This window comes from Aquarana catesbeiana, linkage group LG07 (genome assembly GCF_042186555.1).
Source record: "Aquarana catesbeiana isolate 2022-GZ linkage group LG07, ASM4218655v1, whole genome shotgun sequence".
Lineage (NCBI taxonomy): Eukaryota > Metazoa > Chordata > Amphibia > Anura > Ranidae > Aquarana > Aquarana catesbeiana.
In genome coordinates, this window is record NC_133330.1 from 10985043 (window position 1) to 11002850 (window position 17808).

At 48.1% G+C, this 17808-nt stretch overlaps 1 protein-coding gene across 1 annotated transcript; it reads left to right on the top strand.

The window, feature by feature from the left end:
• Positions 1-2206: 2206 nt before the first annotated feature.
• Positions 2207-14621, top strand: LOC141102667 (twinfilin-2-A; the record flags this gene model as incomplete). The annotated part of the gene is given in 8 exon segments (XM_073591580.1): positions 2207-2284; positions 7608-7786; positions 8232-8327; positions 9109-9213; positions 9327-9452; positions 11820-11970; positions 13154-13275; positions 14299-14621. Coding segments are annotated over 8 exon segments (1025 nt in total), but the record flags the coding sequence as incomplete, so codon positions are not given.
• Positions 14622-17808: the final 3187 nt, after the last annotated feature.

The window sequence follows — 17808 nt, forward strand, 5'->3', positions numbered from 1 at the left end:
TTGGTTGGTAGTTGTTGGTTGGTAGTTGATGTTGGTTGGTAGTTGATGTTGGTAGGTAGTTGATGTTGGTAGGTAGTTGTAGTTGGTAGGTAGTTGTAGTTGGTTGGTAGTTGTAGTTGGTTGGTTGTTGTAGTTGGTTGGTAGTTGTAGTTGGTTGGTAGTTGATGTTGGTAGGTAGTTGTAGTTGGTTGTAGTTGGTTGGTAGTTGTAGTTGGTTGGTAGTTGTAGTTGGTTGGTAGTTGTAGTTGGTAGGTAGTTGTAGTTGGTAGGTAGTTGTAGTTGGTAGGTAGTTGATGTTGGTAGGTAGTTGATGTTGGTAGGTAGTTGATGTTGGTAGGTAGTTGTAGTTGGTAGGTAGTTGTAGTTGGTAGGTAGTTGTAGTTGGTTGGTAGTTGTTGGTTGGTAGTTGATGTTGGTAGGTAGTTGATGTTGGTAGGTAGTTGTAGTTGGTTGGTAGTTGTAGTTGGTTGGTAGTTGTAGTTGGTTGGTAGTTGTAGTTGGTAGGTAGTTGTAGTTGGTTGGTAGTTGTAGTTGGTTGGTAGTTGTAGTTGGTAGGTAGTTGTAGTTGGTAGGTAGTTTGTAGTTGGTAGGTAGTTGTAGTTGGTAGGTAGTTGGTTGGTAGTTGTAGTTGGTTGGTAGTTGTAGTTGGTTGGTAGTTGATGTTGGTAGGTAGTTGTAGTGGTTGGTAGTTGTAGTTGGTTGGTAGTTGTAGTTGTAGTTGGTTGGTAGGTAGTTGCAGTTGGTAGGTAGTTGTAGTTGGTAGGTAGTTGTAGTTGGTTGGTAGTTGTAGTTGGTTGGTAGTTGTAGTTGGTTGTAGTTGGTAGGTAGTTGATGTTGGTAGGTAGTTGTAGTTGGTTGTTGTAGTTGGTTGGTAGTTGTAGTTGGTTGGTAGTTGATGTTGGTAGGTAGTTGATGTTGGTAGGTAGTTGTAGTTGGTTGGTAGTTGTAGTTGGTTGGTAGTTGTAGTTGGTTGGTAGTTGTAGTTGGTAGGTAGTTGATGTTGGTAGGTAGTTGATGTTGGTAGGTAGTTGATGTTGGTAGGTAGTTGATGTTGGTAGTAGTTGTAGTTGGTAGGTAGTTGTAGTTGGTAGGTAGTTGTAGTTGGTTGGTAGTTGTAGTTGGTAGGTAGTTGTAGTTGGTAGGTAGTTGTAGTTGGTTGGTAGTTGTTGGTTGGTAGTTGTTGGTTGGTAGTTGATGTTGGTTGGTAGTTGATGTTGGTTGGTAGTTGTAGTTGGTTGGTAGTTGTAGTTGGTTGGTAGTTGTAGTTGGTTGGTAGTTGTAGTTGGTTGGTAGTTGTAGTTGTAGTTGGTTGGTAGTTGTAGTTGGTTGGTAGTTGATGTTGGTAGGTAGTTGATGTTGGTAGGTAGTTGATGTTGGTAGTTGTAGTTGGTTGGTAGTTGTAGTTGGTAGTTGATGTTGGTTGGTAGTTGATGTTGGTTGGTAGTTGTAGTTGTAGTTGAGTTTAGTAATCACACCCCAATGGTGATCGTACATAGCGTTCTGTCGGACAGGCCTGCCCCCCCCCCGCTTTGTCCTTGCCGGTGATGTCACAGGTCATTGTTCCCGGCATTAATTCCCGGCTTTGCATTGCGCGGTGGTCCGGTCTTTGTGGACAGACATACATGGCGGGATGGTCCTGTGTGTGGTGGTGTTTGTCTCATAGGTTATTACAAGCCACGCTCTCGGGGTCACCTTCGATGACTAGCGCGCTATTTCTGTGCACACAGCGGCCGTGTCACAAGGCTTTGTAAAGTGGTGACAGGGTCCCGGGAACTGAGCTGTAAACAGGAACACTGACGGCAAACATTCCAACCGGTGACTTTGGCCAATAAAAGAGAGACGTTTGCCTAAATGTAACGTGCAAAAGTGATGTAAAAAGTTACCAAATAAAAGGGAATTTGTTTGGCATCTTTAATGACCCAGTGACGGGCCTTGTTTATTCTGTGCACAGGATGGATGTTGTGTATTATGCAGACGGTTACCAGGCCCCCCCCTCCACCCTCCCTCCTCAGAGCCTAGGCTATATTTGGGAGGTTATGCTGTCAGGGAGATGATCAAGTTTAGCACATGTTCTCATCCAGTATTCCCCATTAGTTGCTGATCCACCGCAGACGGCCAGAAGTTCTCCCCTCTCAAGTGTCATCCCAGAGGCCTTTCCATTCTCCTCTTTCTGCTTTACTTACCGGCATGTTTTTGGTTCTTCTAGCCACATCAGAGTTGAAGGAGTTCTTTGCCAAGGCGCGGAATGGATCCATTCGGCTTATAAAAGTGGTCATCCAAGATGGTGAGTGTTATCCTGAGGGGATGGTGAGGGTGCATGGGTGAAGAATGCGATAGGAAGAGACTCGTAGATGAAGGACAGGGCATGAAGGGACTCGTGGATGGAGAGGGGACAGGAAGGAACTCATAAGTGGAGAGCAGGACAGGAAAGGAATCATAGATGAACAACAGGACAGGAAGGGACTCCTAGATGGACAGGACAGGAAGGGACTCCTAGATGGACAGGACAGGAAGGGACTCCTAGATGGACAGGACAGGAAGGGACTCCTAGATGGACAGGACAGGAAGGGACTCCTAGATGGACAGGACAGGAAGGGACTCCTAGATGGACAGGACAGGAAGGGACTCCTAGATGGACAGGACAGGAAGGGACTCCTAGATGGACAGGACAGGAAGGGACTCCTAGATGGACAGGACAGGAAGGGACTCCTAGATGGACAGGAAGAGACTCCTAGATGGACAGGAAGAGACTCCTAGATGGACAGGAAGAGACTCCTAGATGGACAGGAAGGGACTCCTAGATGGACAGGAAGGGACTCCTAGATGGACAGGAAGGGACTCCTAGATGGACAGGAAGGGACTCCTAGATGGACAGGAAGGGACTCCTAGATGGACAGGAAGGGACTCCTAGATGGACAGGAAGGGACTCCTAGATGGACAGGAAGGGACTCCTAGATGGACAGGAAGGGACTCCTAGATGGACAGGAAGGCACTCCTAGATGGACAGGAAGGCACTCCTAGATGAAGGACAGGAAGGCACTCCTAGATGAAGAACAGGAGAGGAGGGGACTCCTATATGAAGGACAGGACAGAAAGGGACTCCTAGATGGACAGGAAGGAATCATAGATGAAGAACACGACAGGAAGGGACTCATGGATGGAGAGGGGGACAGGAAGGAACTCGTGGATGGAGAGGGGGCAGGAAGGAACTCGTGGATGGAGAGGGGGACAGGAAGGAACTCGTGGATGGAGAGGGGGACAGGAAGGAACTCGTGGATGGAGAGGGGGACAGGAAGGAACTCGTGGATGGAGAGGGGGACAGGAAGGAACTCGTGGATGGAGAGGGGGACAGGAAGGAACTCGTGGATGGAGAGGGGGACAGGAAGGAACTCGTGGATGAAGAACAGGACAGGAGGGGACTTACAGATTAAGAAGAGGACAGGTAGGAAGTTATGGATTGAGAGGGGACAGTGAAGCGCCATGACATGGGAACAGTGTGGGTCCCATAGGTAAAAAGATGGTAAAGGGTTGTTGGAAAGAGAGAACATGTTGAGGGACTGTGGATTGTGAGGGAAGGGGGAAAGGTTCAGGGATAGAGAGGGGACATTGAGGAGCAGTGGGTTGATGAGAGGGCCATGAATGGTTATGGATCAGTGACTGGGCCTCAGATGGGGAGTAGATAGATGTCAGTGAAAGGCCCATGGATAGAGAGGGGAGGGTAAGGGGGGATGTAGAGAGGGCATGGTGTAAAGGTGATGAATAGAGTATGGTGTAGAAGGAGGATGGAAAGGATGTAAGGTAGTGGACAGATTGTGTGGGAACTATGGATGAAGAGGGAACATTTAGGAGACAATGGATTAAGTGAGAACAACGAGGGCACCATGGATAGAGAGGATGGTGAGGGGGCGATGGAACAGATAGTGGTGGAGAGATGATGGATAGAGATGGGAAAAGGATGAGGTGATGGATGGAAAGGGAACAGTAAGTAAGTGATGGATAGTGAGAGGACAGTGGGTGGAGAGGGAACAATGAGAGGACAATGGATGGGAAGGGGACTGTTAGAGTGATAGATGGAGAGGACATGGTGAGGGTAATGTGGATAGAGAGGAGATGAAAATGAAGAGATGGATAAAGTTGGGACAATGGGTGGAGAGGGAACACTGAGTAGGTGATAGATCGAGAGGACATGGAAGAGGGGAGAGTAATGGGGACATGGATGTAGATGGGAGGGACCATGAATGGAGAGGGGACATTGAAATATTTCAGATTGAGAGGACATGATGAGTGGAATATGGATGGAGAGGGAACAATGATCGTAAAGGGGTTGTTGAGAGAGTGGTAGATGAAATGGACATTGTGTGGGGTCTATGGATGGGGGGAATATGATGAAGGGAATGTGGATGAAGAAGGGACAGTGAAGGGGAAATGGCTAAAAGATGGGACTATGGATGGAGAGGGGACAGTGTTGGGGAGATGGATGGAGATAAGACTATGGCTGGAGAGGGAACAATGGATATAGAGGGGACGGTGAGAGAGTGATAAATGGGAGAGGACATGGTGTGGGGACTATGGATGGGGGACATGATGAAGAGACAGCGATGGGGAGATGGGTAACGAGGGGACAGTTAGGGGACAATGGATGGAGAGGGGAACAGTGATTGGGAGACAGAGCTAGGACAATGGATTGAGAGGGGACATTGAGGAGGTGATAGTTTGAGAAGACATGGTGAGAGCAATATGGATGGGGAGGGAATAGTAATGGGGAGATGAATGGAGATGGAACTGTTGATGGAGAGGACATGATGAGGGGACAGTGATGGGCAGATGGATGTAGAGGGGATGGTGAAAGTGTTATAGATGGAGAGGACGTGATGAGGGGAATATGGATGGAGAAGGGTCAGTGATGGGCAGATGGATAGAGATGGGATTGTAGATGGAGAGGGAATGGTGATGGATATAGAGGGGGTGGTGCGAGAGTGGTAGATGTAGAGGACATGGTATGGGGACTATAGATGGGAAGATTAATGGAGGGGACATAATGAAGGGAATAACAGTGATAGGGAGATGGATAGAGATGGAACTGTGGATGGAGAGGGAACAATGAGGGCGTGATGGATCAAGAGGATATGCTGAGGGGACAATGTTGTGGAAATGGACGGAAAGGGAATATGGGGGTAGCAGTTTCTGTTAAAATGTGTAGGAGTTAGGGGACAATGGATGGAGAGGGGAACAGTGATTGGGAGACAGAGCTAGGACAATGGATTGAGAGGGGACATTGAGGAGGTGATAGTTTGAGAAGACATGGTGAGAGCAATATGGATGGGGAGGGAATAGTAATGGGGAGATGAATGGAGATGGAACTGTTGATGGAGAGGACATGATGAGGGGACAATGATGGGCAGATGGATGTAGAGGGGATGGTGAAAGTGTTATAGATGGAGAGGACGTGATGAGGGGGTGATGGATCAAGAGGATATGCTGAGGGGACAGTGTTGTGGAAATGGATGGAAAGGGAATAGCGAAGAAAAGATGGATAGAAGGGAAATGGGGAGAGAGAGATGGATGGGGGGAGCAGTTTCTGTTAAAATGTGTGAAGTAGCAGGAACTGTCCCTAGTGGATAATTTACCCGGAATTTAGGTAACTTTGCAGAGGCCTCTCGGTGTGGATAAAACAAGTGTTGTAGATCACAGAAAACTCAGATACAATCCCATCCAGTGTATAATAAATGAATGTCTGAGTCAATACAAAAGGGATATGGAGTACAAAATGGGGATACCCCTTAACTTAATTTTTATTATTTTCCAAAACCGGGGTGGAATTGGAATGGGAATTTGTTTGTCTGTACGGACCCGTTCTTTGTAGTCAGTGTTGTATTACCACCAGATGAGAATTCTTCCATCCAATGAGAATCCTTCCCCCAGCACAGCCGCCTGTAATGAGGGTGATTAAGTTGTTGTTAAAATTCTCAGCAGTCCAGGGAAGTGAGGAGCCTGTAATCCCTCTGACATGGATGACCTTATGACCGGAGAAGTTTCCGGGGAAAGTCGCCCTCTTGGGGCTGATTATAGGACTGAAGCCAATCTTGGGGATAATTATAGGACTGAAGCCAATTATTTCGGAACTTTCCAACTCCTTAAACCAAATGTCAGAGAAAAATTATTAAAACACCCGTAGTGCATCTCTGCAATGCATGAACATTTCTCTTTGTTTTATTCCTTTACAAAAACCCTGTAAGTACAGAAAGACCCCTTTTATTTATATATATATATATTTATATTCTCTAAAGATAAGTGCAGGAGTATTTGATTTTATTAGGAGAAATATACCCATTGATTTGTCAGAAAGGGGCAAATCCTAAGGTCTGTTGTTTGCAAACAGTGGTCATTGAAGATGGTGATTTTATCCCAAGGGGACATGGATGGTGAGGGGTTGGTGAGGGGGCCGTGGATGGTGAGGGGGCCATGGATGGAGAGGCATTGATGAGCAGACCATGGGTGGAGAGGAGTTGGTGAGGAGGCCATGGGTGGAGAGGGGTTGGTGAGGAGGCCATGGGTGGAGAGGAGTTGGTGAGGAGGCCATGGATGGAGAGGGGTTGGTGAGGAGGCCATGGGTGGAGAGGGGTGGGTGACCAGACCATGGATGGAGAGGGGTTGGTGAGGAGGCAATGGAGGGAGAGGGGTTGGTTAGGAGGCCATGGATGAAGAGGGGTTGGTGAGGAGACCATGGATGGAGAGGGGTTGGTGAGGAGGCCATGGATGGAGAGGGGTTGGTGAGGAGGCCATGGATGGAGAGGGGTTGGTGAGGAGGCCATGGATGGAGAGGGGTTGGTGAGGAGGCCATGGATGGAGAGGGGTTGGTGAGGAGGCCATGGATGGAGAGGGGTTGGTGAGGAGGCCATGGATGGAGAGGGGTTGGTGAGGAGGCCATGGAGGGAGAGGGGTTGGTGAGGAGGCCATGGAGGGAGAGGGGTTGGTGAGGAGGCCATGGAGGGAGAGGGGTTGGTGAGGAGGCCATGGATGGAGAGGGGTTGGTGAGGAGGCCATGGATGGAGAGGGGTTGGTGAGGAGGCCATGGATGGAGAGGGGTTGGTGAGGAGGCCATGGATGGAGAGGGGTTGGTGAGGAGGCCATGGATGGAGAGGGGTTGGTGAGGAGGCCATGGATGGAGAGGGGTTGGTGAGGAGGCCATGGATGGAGAGGGGTTGGTGAGGAGGCCATGGATGGAGAGGGGTTGGTGAGGAGGCCATGGATGGAGAGGGGTTGGTGAGGAGGCCATGGATGGAGAGGGGTTGGTGAGGAGGCCATGGATGGAGAGGGGTTGGTGAGGAGGCCATGGATGGAGAGGGGTTGGTGAGGAGGCCATGGATGGAGAGGGGTTGGTGAGGAGGCCATGGATGGAGAGGGGAGAGTGAAGGGTCCATGGGACTGCAGAGACTGTAGTGAGAAACATGATGGGTGGTAGCGTAAGTGGAGCAAGTAATTAAGGTGCAATCACCCAGTATTACAAGATGAGGCAGATAGCCATGCTGGGATCAGTCCTCCTGCAGCAGGACGGTACATGGGAATGGTAAATCGGTAATGGTGTCTGTTGTTTCCCCTCCGTGCAGAGCAGCTGGTGTTGGGCGCACACAAGGACCTCCGACATAACTGGGACCAAGACTACGACACTTTCATCCTCCCGCTGCTGGACGACACGCAGCCATGCTACATCCTCTACCGCCTGGACAGCCAGAATGCACAGGGATTCGAGTGGCTCTTCCTGTCATGGTCACCCGATCACTCCCCGGTACGTTCCCAGACTCCTCCCCCACCAAGACGCAGACACAAAGTTCTGTTCTTTGTGCGTCTCCAAAGTTGCACAAACTCGCTGACTTGCCACCGCCACCATTCTCTATGCACACCACAAATCCCAGAATCTCACAGTCCATCTCAGGTGTAAGAAAGCTAGCAAGCTACAGTCCTACAGTGTGGACCATGGGGAACAAATGTAGCCAATAACAGCAGCAAATAAGCCAAAAGAAATCCGGAGGAGGCTGAGAGCTGGATTCTGTTGCAAAAATGTTTTCTTTGACTTTTCAATATTATAGATTTCAGAATTCAGTGAGGTTTGATGGAGAGGAAGTCAGCTATGTATCTGGAAATGTCTTCCCTAACCCCCCCACCCAGGACCAGACCTTTGCTCTGAAAAACTCCAGAGACAAACATAACATTCATTATTGCATCGTTGACAGGTGCGGCTGAAGATGTTATACGCGGCAACCAGGATGACTGTGAAGAAAGAGTTCGGAGGAGGACACATCAAAGATGAAATGTTTGGGACGCTAAAGGTTAGTGCGCATGGGCCGTGCTCTCTTCTCATGTTACCACCAGTCCAGTAGCGTTGTCCTGTCTTGGTCTCTGTGTGTAGACAAGTAGAGGTAAAGAAATAGGTCCAACTAAGGTCCATAAAGTGGTCCAACAAAAGTCCATCAGGTGGCCCAACAAAGGTCCATCGGTTGTCCCAACAAGGGCCCATCGGGTGGCCTGACCAAAGGTCCATCGGGTGGCCCGACCAAAGGCCCATCGGGTGGCCCGACCAAAGGCCCATCGGGTGGCCCGGCCGTCCAACAATGGTTCATCAGATGGTGGGAAGGAACCATGTAGCTCGCTTTTCTGGTACAATATTTATTGTAATAAGCATAACATCTTGACAAATATTCACCCATGCAGGGGTACAGCATAATGAACATAGCAGGAAGGTGTGGACTGGAGAAGTCCGATCAAAGAAGTTTTATAAGTAGTCATGCAGCTCACTTTTCATGTATCTATTTACAAGTCATGTGATAAATAAGTCCTGATTGAAGTCTGGGCCGTTTGTCCTTTTGTCTGGGCTGTCTGTGGTCCACATCTTCTATGTTGTGGGCACTCTGGCACACAAAGTCTCACCTCTAACTATGAGAACCCATTAGTGGTTTGTCCAGAATCCACTAAACATTGAATGATCAGCTGTGGGTGGAGCGCACATCACACCTATAGAAAGGCCGGGTCACTACTGAACTGAGGGTGTTGTATTGGATCTGTAGATATCTCCGCATTTCCAGGATGTAACTGTGTTTCTCTGCGTGGCAGGAAGAAGTTGCTTTCAACGGGTACCAAAAACACGTCTCTTCTTGTGCTGCGCCGGCGCCCCTTACCGCAGCCGAGCGGGAACTGCAGCAGATCAAGATAAACGAGGTGAGCGTTGGGTCAAGGGGTGGGTGTGGGGGGGGGGGGGGCGGAGGAGGAGGGGGAGGGGTGTCAGTGAGCGCAGTGCGGCATTCCTCTTCCCTTACTACGTCTTTCTGCAGGTGAAGACGGAGATCAGTGTGGAGAGCAAACAGCAGACACTGCAGGGGCTGTCCTTCCCGCTCAGGCCGGAGGCGGAGCAGGCCGTCCAGCTGCTGAAACAGAAGAAGATCAACTACATCCAATTGGTGAGTCACAGACCTCCCTGGCCGGGTTATGGCACAAGATTCTGCATTTGTTTTTGTTTTATTTAGTTTCTGGGTTTTTTTAGTTTATTTTTTTATATTCAATTTTTTTTAATTATATATTATCATTATATTTGCTTTTTTTTATATATATATTTTTTTATATTTATTGATTTATTTTTTAATTCCTTTTAATACTTTCATTTTTTTAGTGATAATAGTTGTTTGTTTTATTAGCTCTGTTTTACCTTTTATCTTTTTAGATATATTTTGAGCTCCCAGCCTGGGTTATAGCACAAAATCTGCATTAGTTTTTGTTTAATTTTGTGTTTTTTTTTTTTTGTTTAGATTACTTAGATTCTATTTACCTGAGCCCTGTAATTACCACGCCAGAGACGCCCTGTCCCTCTGCACAGGGTCCCGGCTCTTGATTGGATAGATTGATAGCAGCACATCCATTGGCTCCCGCTGCTGTCAATCAAATTCAATGATTCAGGGGGGCGGGGCCGAGTCCCGCATTCATGTCTATAGATGCAAATGCTGGACTCAGGAGCGCGCCCACAAGGTAACCCCCCCCCCCCCCCTCTTCCCTGGTAGAGTGCTTCTCCTAGGGGGTTATCTGAAGTGAGGAGGAGCCACAAAGAGCCGCCGGGGGACCCCAGAGGTCGAGGATCGGGGCCACTCTGTGTAAAAAAAAAAAAACAAACCTTTGCAACCACTTTAAGTTTTCTTGGGTGTCTCTTGGCAACTTGAAGTTTTAGCTCCCTCCATAAATCTTCTATAGGATTAAGGTCTGGAGACTGACTAGGCCACTCCATGACCCATAATGTGCTTCTTTTTGAGCCAATCCTTTGTTGCCTTGGTGGTATGTTTTGGGTCATTGTCATGCTGGAAGACCCATCCATGACCCATCTTCAGTGTTCTGACTGAGGGAAGAAGGTTCTCATCCAAGATCTTACAATACATGGCCCCGTCCATTGAGCCCCTCAATGCGGCAAAGTCGGCCTGGACCTTTAGCAAAGAAACAGCCCCAAAGCATCATGTTTCCACCTCCGTGCTTGACTGCAGGGATGGTGTTCTTAGGGTCATAGTCAGCATTTTCTTCCTCCAAACCATGGCTTCTCATACCATGGTGAGAAGCTCACAGTGTGCGGTGAAATCAGAGGAAGCCGTTTTCAGTCCAGGAGAGGAGCCGCTACAACTGGGCAAGACTGAAGGGGGAGGCCGGAGGGAGGATTTAACTAGATTCACCCATCAGCCTCTACATTACAAATCGCAGCAATCCTCAGTGAAAATCATTTGTTATTGGAATCTCTCGGTTATCCTGTATGGTGATTGGCGAATCTTGTTAAATATGAAGGGCAAATCTTCTTTGCAATTCTGTAAAATACAGACGGATGAATGTCCAGCAAACAATCGGTTATCAATTATTCCTATTTGAGTGGCTCACGGTAGCCTTGTACTTTATATGGAAGGAGCATAATGCGCCACCTGGTGGCTACAAGGAAGAATGCACCACAGGATTATAATATAATTATAATGTAATAAAGTATCCTTTTTAGTTTTTCTTTAGTTTTTCTATAATGGGTCCTGGCCCCATTATATAAAATAGGTACAAACCAAACCCCAGTACGTTCACTTTAACCGCTTCCATAACGGGCCAATTCTGGCATTCCTCTGCTACATTTAATATATATATATATATATATATATATATATATATATAATATATATATATTATAATATAAATATTTATTTTTTTTTTTTTTTAGCGGAGATCCTAGGGAATAAAATGCAATGTCATTGCAATTTTCTATGTCACATGGTATTTGTGCAGGAGTTTTTCAAATGCGATTGTTTTAAAAAAAAAAAAAAAAAGTCATGAATTAAAAAACAAAAAAAAAACACTTAAGTTTGCCCAATTTTTTTTTTTTTTTTGTTTAATGTAAAAGATGATGTTGCACTATGTAAATAGATACCCAACATTTCATGCTTTTGAATTTGCACATACTTATTGCTCTCGCTCTAACGTTTGCAGTGATACCTCATGTGTGGTTTCAACGCCGTCTACAAATGTGGGCGCGACCTACTACGTATGCGTTCACTTCTGCATGTGAGCACACGTGGATGAGGGCGATTTTTTTTCAATGACCTCCGAGGGTCATAGAGATGGCCGGGGACCATCTGGTCTGCAGTCAGCTCTATGGTAAACCGCCGCCACCGGTGTTTTTACTCTCCGGCTCCCCGATCACACAGGTGAGATAGGAGAAGCACCAGTGGGGGGGGGGGGGGTTCCTCCAGTTGTTGTCTTCTAGTTGGCTTGTTGTGTGTTTTTTTCTTTTGTTTGAGAACTTTCTCTTCATTTTTCAGAAATTAGATATAGAAAAGGAAACCATTGACCTGGTCCACACCAAACACACGGACATCCAGGATCTGCCAAGCAGAATCCCCAAAGACACAGCGCGCTATCACTTCTTCCTGTACAAACACTCCCATGAAGGGGACTACCTGGAGTCTATAGGTAAGTTAGGGGTGTAAGTAGAGGGCATTGGGTAAGTGAAAGGTATAGGGTAAGTGGGGTGTATAGGATAATCAGGGGAGTATAGGGTAGTTAGTGGAGGGTTTAGGGTAAGTGGGTGGTATAGTGTAATTTGTGGGATTTAGGGTAAGTGGAGGGTATAGGTGCAGTAAGTGACGGATCTGAGTTTTCTCAGTTATCGGAGGAGATACCTATGTGATAATGGGGTTCACATAAAACTATAGAGGGTATAGGGCAATCAGTGGAGTGTTTAGGGTGAGGGGTTTAGGGTAAGTGGAGGGTATAGGGTAAGTGGGATGTATAAGGTAATCCGTGGGATTTAGGGTAAGTGGGTGGTATAGGGTAAATGGAGGGTTTAGGGTAGGTGGGATGCATAGGGTAATCAGTGGAGTTTTGGGTAAGTTGAGGGTATAGGGTAAGTGGGATGTATAGGGTAAGTGGGTGGTATCGTGAAATTTGTGGGGTTTCAAGTAAGTGGCGGGTATAGGGTAATCCATAGGGTAAGTGGGTGGTATAGGGTTATTCATGGGGTTTAGGGTAAGTGGAGGGTATAGGGTAATCGGTGGAGGGTATAGGGTAATCGGTGGAGGGTATAGGGTAATCGGTGGAGTTTAGGGTAAGTGGAGGGTATAGGGTAATCGGTGGAGGGTATAGGGTAATCGGTGGAGTTTAGGGTAAGTGGAGGGTATAGGGTAATCGGTGGAGGGTATAGGGTAATCGGTGGAGGGTATAGGGTAATCGGTGGAGGGTATAGGGTAATCGGTGGAGGGTATAGGGTAATCGGTGGAGTTTAGGGTAAGTGGAGGGTATAGGGTAATCGGTGGAGGGTATAGGGTAATCGGTGGAGGGTATAGGGTAATCGGTGGAGGGTATAGGGTAATCAGTGGGGTTTAGGGTAAGTGGAGGGTATAGGTGCAGTAAGTGATGGATCTGAGTATTCTCAGTCATCGGAGGAGATACATACGTGATAATGGGGTTCACATAGAACTATAGAAGAAAAGTTTGCTCGGAGCAGTTCAGTTTAGAAGATGTGTCGGGAAGGGATTGATGACCTGGGAGGAAGTCGTATTTTCGGGGGTGGGGGGAGGGGCTGTACTTGTCGGATTTCCTCTGGCCGTGTATTTCCGGTCTCCTGGAGTCATACATTTGATTCTTTTGCTCGCAGTGTTCATCTACTCCATGCCGGGATACAAGTGCAGTATAAAGGAGCGCATGCTGTACTCCAGCTGTAAGAACCGTCTCCTGGAGTCCGTGGAGCAGGAATTCCAGCTGGACATCGCCAAGAAGGTAACATTGCAGGATGAATATTCCCGGGGGGGGGGGGGGGGGGGTTGGGGTTTGATTTAAATCTTCTTTAAATGTATTGGAATTACAAGGGAGACTAACAGCCCCCTTTGTGATAGCGTTGGACAGGTGACAGGTCCTCTTTATGGAGACATCGGGGGGTCTATTAGACCCCCGATGTCTCCCCTGCACTAATCAAGCACAGATGATGAATGACGGCTCTGATGGTGATTTTGTCATTTCTGGAATCATTCACCGGGGGGGGGAGTGGGGGGGGGGAACGCATGTTCCTCCATCTTTTTTGTGGGCAGTAGTTGCACTTACCGTGGTCCTGGACTGATTGGGCGGCTGTAAAGCCATCGCTTTTACAGGAAAGCTGGTCACTGGCCTTGATCCTGGTATAACCAATCCCTGACCAGGACATTTTAATACAAACATCGGCAATTGGTTAAATCTAGCAGGTCTGAAGATCTTTAGGCCCCAATCCTTGGTGGTTCCCATGTAGGACCCTCCCCCAGCATAAATATTTTCACATAGTAAATCATACACTTAAAGTGATTGTAAAGGGTTTTTTTTTTTAAATAACAAAACATGTCATACTTACCTCCTCTGTGGAAGGGTTTTGTACAGAACGGTCCCGGTCCTCCTTTTCTGGGGTCCCCCGGTGGCGCTCCAGGCTCCTCCTTCGCATAGGGTGTCCCTACGAACAAGAGACATTAATTTCTGTTATTTTGGAACATCTATTGGTTTGACTGACCTCCAGGCCTTCCAAATACCTCCATGTAGAACAAGGAGATCAACTGTCTCCATGACAGTCCTAGAACCCCAAGAACCGCCGCCTGTCCCTGCTACGTATTTTCTTGCGACGTCATTGTGGCAAGTGAACCTGTTTATTATATAAGGAGCCTAAAATTCCCCTATAAGCACTTAGTATTTTCATTTAATAGGCAGCGATCTATAATGCCTGTTGGCTTTAAGCCTTTGTAGAAGTGATACATTGTGTCTTCTTTCTCTTCCTTCTCTTAGATTGAAATAGAAGACGGCTCTGAATTGACGTCGGAGTTCCTCTACGACGAAGTCCACCCCAAACAACACGCCTTCAAACAGGCCTTCGCCAAGCCCAAGGGACCCGCAGGGAAGCGCGGCCAAAAGCGCCTTATCAAAGGCCCCGGGGAGAACGGAGAGGACAGCTAAAAGGAGGCCAATCCCACCCTGACCTGGGCTTCCGTTCGATCGGCAGGATTGGGCCCGCGCCGCGTGCGAGGTCCTCCGTTGGGTTATTTGTTTTTGCTTCCTCCGCGATATGGCAGGTTGGGTTTGGTGTGGTTGGGCCCCCAGGAAACCTCTGCCCCCCTCCCCCCCCCCCATCCTCCTCCTTTTTTGTTTTTTTCCGCTCTCGTGGCTTGCTCCATTCGGGTAAATCCTTTCTTTTTTTTCTTCTTTTGTAAAACTTTCTGCTTTTGTTTACGCCAGAATGATGTGGGAGCTGGTGAAAATCTTCCCGCGCATGCTCATTTCATGGAGATGCTTTGACGTGCCTCTTCCTTTGTACAAATCCTAGAGGACTAATTATATAAATATAAATACACTATATTACCAAAAGTATTGGGACACCTGCCTTTACATGCACATGAACTTTAATGGCCTCCCAGTCTTAGTCCATAGGGTTCAATATTGAGTTGGCTCCGCCCTTTGCAGCTATAACAGCTTCAACTCTTCTGGGAAGGCCGTCCACAAGGTTTAGGAGGGTGTCTATGGGAATGTTTGACCATTCTTCCAGAAGAGCATTTGTGAGGTCAGGCACTGATGTTGGACGAGAAGGTCTGGCTCTCACAGTCTCCGCCCTATTCTTCCCAAAGGTGTTCTATCGCGTTGAGATCAGGACTCTGTGCAGGCCAGTCAAGTTCCTCCACCCCAAACTCGCTCTTCCATGTCTTTATGGACTTTGCTTTGTGCACTGGTCCAATTCATTTGGTGGAGGGGGGATTATGGTGTGGGGGGTTGTTTTTGTGGGAACAGTTTGGGGACGGCCCCTTCCTGTTCCAACATGACTGCCCACCACACAAAGCAAGGTCCATAAAGACATGGATGAGCGAGTTTGGGGTGGAGGAACTTGACTGGCCTGCACAGAGTCCTGACCTCAACCCAAAAGAACACCTCTGGGATGAATTTGAGCGGAGACTGTGAGCCAGGCCTTCTCGTCCAACATCAGTGCCTGACCTCACAAATGTTCTTCTGGAAGAATGGTCAAACATTCCCATAGACACCCTCCTAAACCTTGTGGACGGCCTTCCCAGAAGAGTTGAAGCTGTTATAGCTGCAAAGGGCGGAGCCAACTCAATATTGAACCCTACGGACCAAGACTGGGATGCCATTAAAGTTTATGTGCGTGTAAAGGCAGGCGTCCCAATACTTTTGAGAATATAGTGTATTTTGTGATCCTTTGGACAATCTGGATTCTCAATGGAGTTGCCATTTTTTTTTTACATAGCGCTGCCATTGCCCGCCGTTCCCGTCTGTTACTGTTTATTTTATTGGAGTTGCACAATCGATATCTAGTGTTACATTTCATGAAATTGCTTCCAAGACTTGAACAGAAAACTTCTATTCTTTGGGGGGGGGGATTTCAGGGCGCTACATTATGTTTCAGAACAAAGGACAATAAATTCTCTTTTTTTTTTTTTTTTGTTTTACCTCCGTATTTTGGCCGTACGCGACGCATGACACGTACAGCGGGCGGACGCGGTTGCTGTCGCCGGTTCTCTTTGGTCATACGCTTACTTCCAGATATTTTGAGGCTGCTGATGTCATCCGGGACTGTTTCCGATTCTCTCCTGGGGGTGGTCTACATTCCAGACAATAGCAGTAGTTGACGATCGGAATCTATCTTTGAAAAAGAATCAAATGATCTCACCCATAGCCCTGTATTTTCTATAGAAAGAAAAAAAAAAAAACTAAATAAATGAACTTTGTTTTTTAAATACATTGACTTGATGTGACTTCATTGTGAAATGAAACGCTTTATAGCGAACTTGTCGAAAATGTATACAAAGTCTACTAGGGTGCCATCTGGGTTCCCTCTGGGTGCTAGAAGCATGGAACCCAGTTTGCCATGGTGCTAGTGGGCTTTGCCCTGGATCAGTGTCATGATGGGGCAGACAGGCTTTGTCCAGGATCAGCTTCCTGAGTTACCATGGGGCGGGTGGGCGGGCTTTGCCCTGGATTAGTGTCATGAGCTGCCATGGCGCAGATGGCGTTTGCCCTAGATTAGCATCATGGGTTGCCATGGTGTGGATGGGCTTGGCCCCGAATCAGCTTCATGAGTTGTCATGGTGTGGACGGCTTAGCCCCCGATCAGTGTCATAATCTGCCATGGTGCAGATGGGCTTTGCCCCAGATCAGGGTCATGAGCTGCCATGGTGTAGATGGGCTTTGCCCCAGATCAGCGTCATGAGTTGCCATGGTGCGGATAGGCCTGGCCCCGAATCAGCATCATGAGTTGCTATGGTGTGGATGGGCTTTGCCCCCGATCGGCGTCATGAGTTGTCATGGTGTAGATGGGCTCAGCCCCCGATCACTGTCATAAGTTGCCATGGTGCGGAGGTGCTTTGCCCCAGATCAGTGTCATGAGTTGTCATGGTGCTGGCGGGCTTTGCCCCAGATCAGCGTTGTGAGCTGCCATGGTGCGGACAGGCTTTGCCCTGGATCAGTGTCATGATGGTGCAGAGACAGGCTTTGTCCAAGATCAGCTTCATGAGTTACCATGGCGTGGGCAGGCTTTGCCCCAGATCAGTGTCATGAGTTGCCATGGTGCAGATGGGGTTTGCCCTGGATTAGCATCATGGGTTGCCATAGTGGGGATGGGCTTTGCCCTGGATCAGTGCCATGAGCTGCCATGGTGCGGGCGGGCTTTGCCCTGGATCAGTGCCATGAGCTGCCATGGTGTGGATGGGGTTTGCCCCGGATCAGCTTCATGAGTTGTCGTGGTGCAGAGAAGCTTTGCCCTGGATCAGTGTCATGAGCTGCCATGGTGCGGGTGGACTTTGCCCCGGATCAGCGTCATGAGTTGCCATGGTGTAGATGGGCTTTGCCCCCGATCAGTGTCACAAGCTGCCGAGGTGCTTTGCCCCGGATCAGTGTCATGAGTTGCCATGGTGTAGATGGGCTTTGCCCCCGATCAGCCCTGGATCACTGTCATGAGCTGCCATGGCGCAGATGGGCTTTGCCCCAGATCAGTGTCATGAGTTGCCATGGTGCAGATGGGGTTTGCCCTGGATTAGCATCATGGGTTGCCATGGTGCGGATAGGCCTGGCCCCGAATCAGCATCATAAGTTGCCATGGTGCGGAGGTGCTTTGCCCCAGTTCAGCATCATGAGTTGTCATGGTCGCAGACGGGCTTTGCCCCCAATCAGCGTCATGTGTTTCCATGGTGCCCATCAGAGGGCTGTAAACGTTTTACAGCAAAGCTGGCCGTGGCTGAAAAAAACTGAGGCTCATGGCTGCCTCCTATAATCGCCTGCTGACCATGACGTTTA